This window comes from Aplysia californica, unplaced genomic scaffold (genome assembly GCF_000002075.1).
Source record: "Aplysia californica isolate F4 #8 unplaced genomic scaffold, AplCal3.0 scaffold00180, whole genome shotgun sequence".
NCBI lineage: Eukaryota > Metazoa > Mollusca > Gastropoda > Aplysiida > Aplysiidae > Aplysia > Aplysia californica.
This window is the reverse complement of record NW_004797450.1, coordinates 224108-225305: the sequence shown is the minus strand read 5'-3', so window position 1 is coordinate 225305 and position 1198 is coordinate 224108. Positions and strand designations below refer to the sequence as shown.

The window sequence follows — 1198 nt, the reverse complement described above, 5'->3', positions numbered from 1 at the left end:
TCTTTTTTGCTTTTGTCTTTTGCGGGCTAACCTGAAGGGCACAAGAGATGTTTTTAATTTTTCGTTTTCTTTTTCAAATAACAACGGCCTTTACGTACAGCCATATTGGAAAGACTATTTCAGATAGTTAAATGTGGAGAGACTGCTCAAAAGTAATGTCTCTTTGAAGTGTTTGTTCTGTTTGATATCAGCTTAAAGCAAAATCGACTATGCAGTAGTAAATTTAAATATTTATGCTTTGTGTGTTTGCAGAAACATTTGTCGGAGTACTACAGTGGCGCCCAGGACAAACTGATACTGCGGGAACAATGGAAGGAAGCTATCACCTTTGTGGAAAAGATTCGGGTGAGTTGATGATTACGACCAGGATTGCTTTTTTTTCTGCTCTTTATTCTTTATGATGGCTACTATGAACCCTAAATACAAAACGGATTTGTTTATAACTGTGGTAATTTAAGAAACTATTGAAATATATGCATAAGTTGTGAATTTTGTGCGATGAGAATAGTTGACAAGGGATGGAGATGTGTTGTCTGCATTAATGAGGTGGGTTGTGAGGTACTTCATCTCTTTCTGGTTATGTTGATGAATTTGCTCCATGGAGAGCTGTTGTGCTGGTCTCTTCTTTTCTTTTTTTAACCCCTTCGTTGTCTTATGACGTTTGTAGTACGTGTTGAAAATACGTAATTTAAGCGCAATGCCATACGTCACGGAAATTGACAAAATTTGCCGCTCCTGGTTGCTATATGACGTTACATGTATATCACGCTAATAACCTCACTCTAATTCTTCTCTAGAATACAGAGTTTTAGCCACAAGCACAGCTTAATTTCGTATATAATAAAATACATGCATATCGGGACCAAATTTGCTAGTTTTATTTTGCTGCTACTAGTGCTAGGCTTGCAAGCGATCGATAAACACAGGTCTAGGCTTGCGGGCGGCCCCTTGCTCTCATAAAACATTATCTTCAAAATAGCTTTAAAAAGCTTTTTCACTTAAATTTACAAGTTATTTGGAATGATGAGTAAGATGGGAGGAAATGGGGAATAAGAAAAGTGACATTCTAAGACGGGTGTCCGAAATATGCCACGAATGCACTAGATCTAGACCACGCATCCATTAACACTGAGACATTAGGCTGCTGCCCTGGGTAACAAGCTCAGCTGAAAATCAGTGCTGACAGTAGGAATGCATA

At 38.1% G+C, this 1198-nt stretch overlaps 1 protein-coding gene across 1 annotated transcript in view; it reads left to right on the top strand.

The window, feature by feature from the left end:
- Positions 1 to 1198, top strand: part of LOC101862270 (MPN domain-containing protein) — a gene marked incomplete in the record, with an annotated part of 25308 nt that overhangs the window by 21579 nt on the left and 2531 nt on the right. Inside the window, 1 exon segment of the mRNA XM_005098362.3 lies at positions 253 to 345. Within this exon segment, the coding sequence (XP_005098419.2) occupies positions 253 to 345 (93 nt within the window).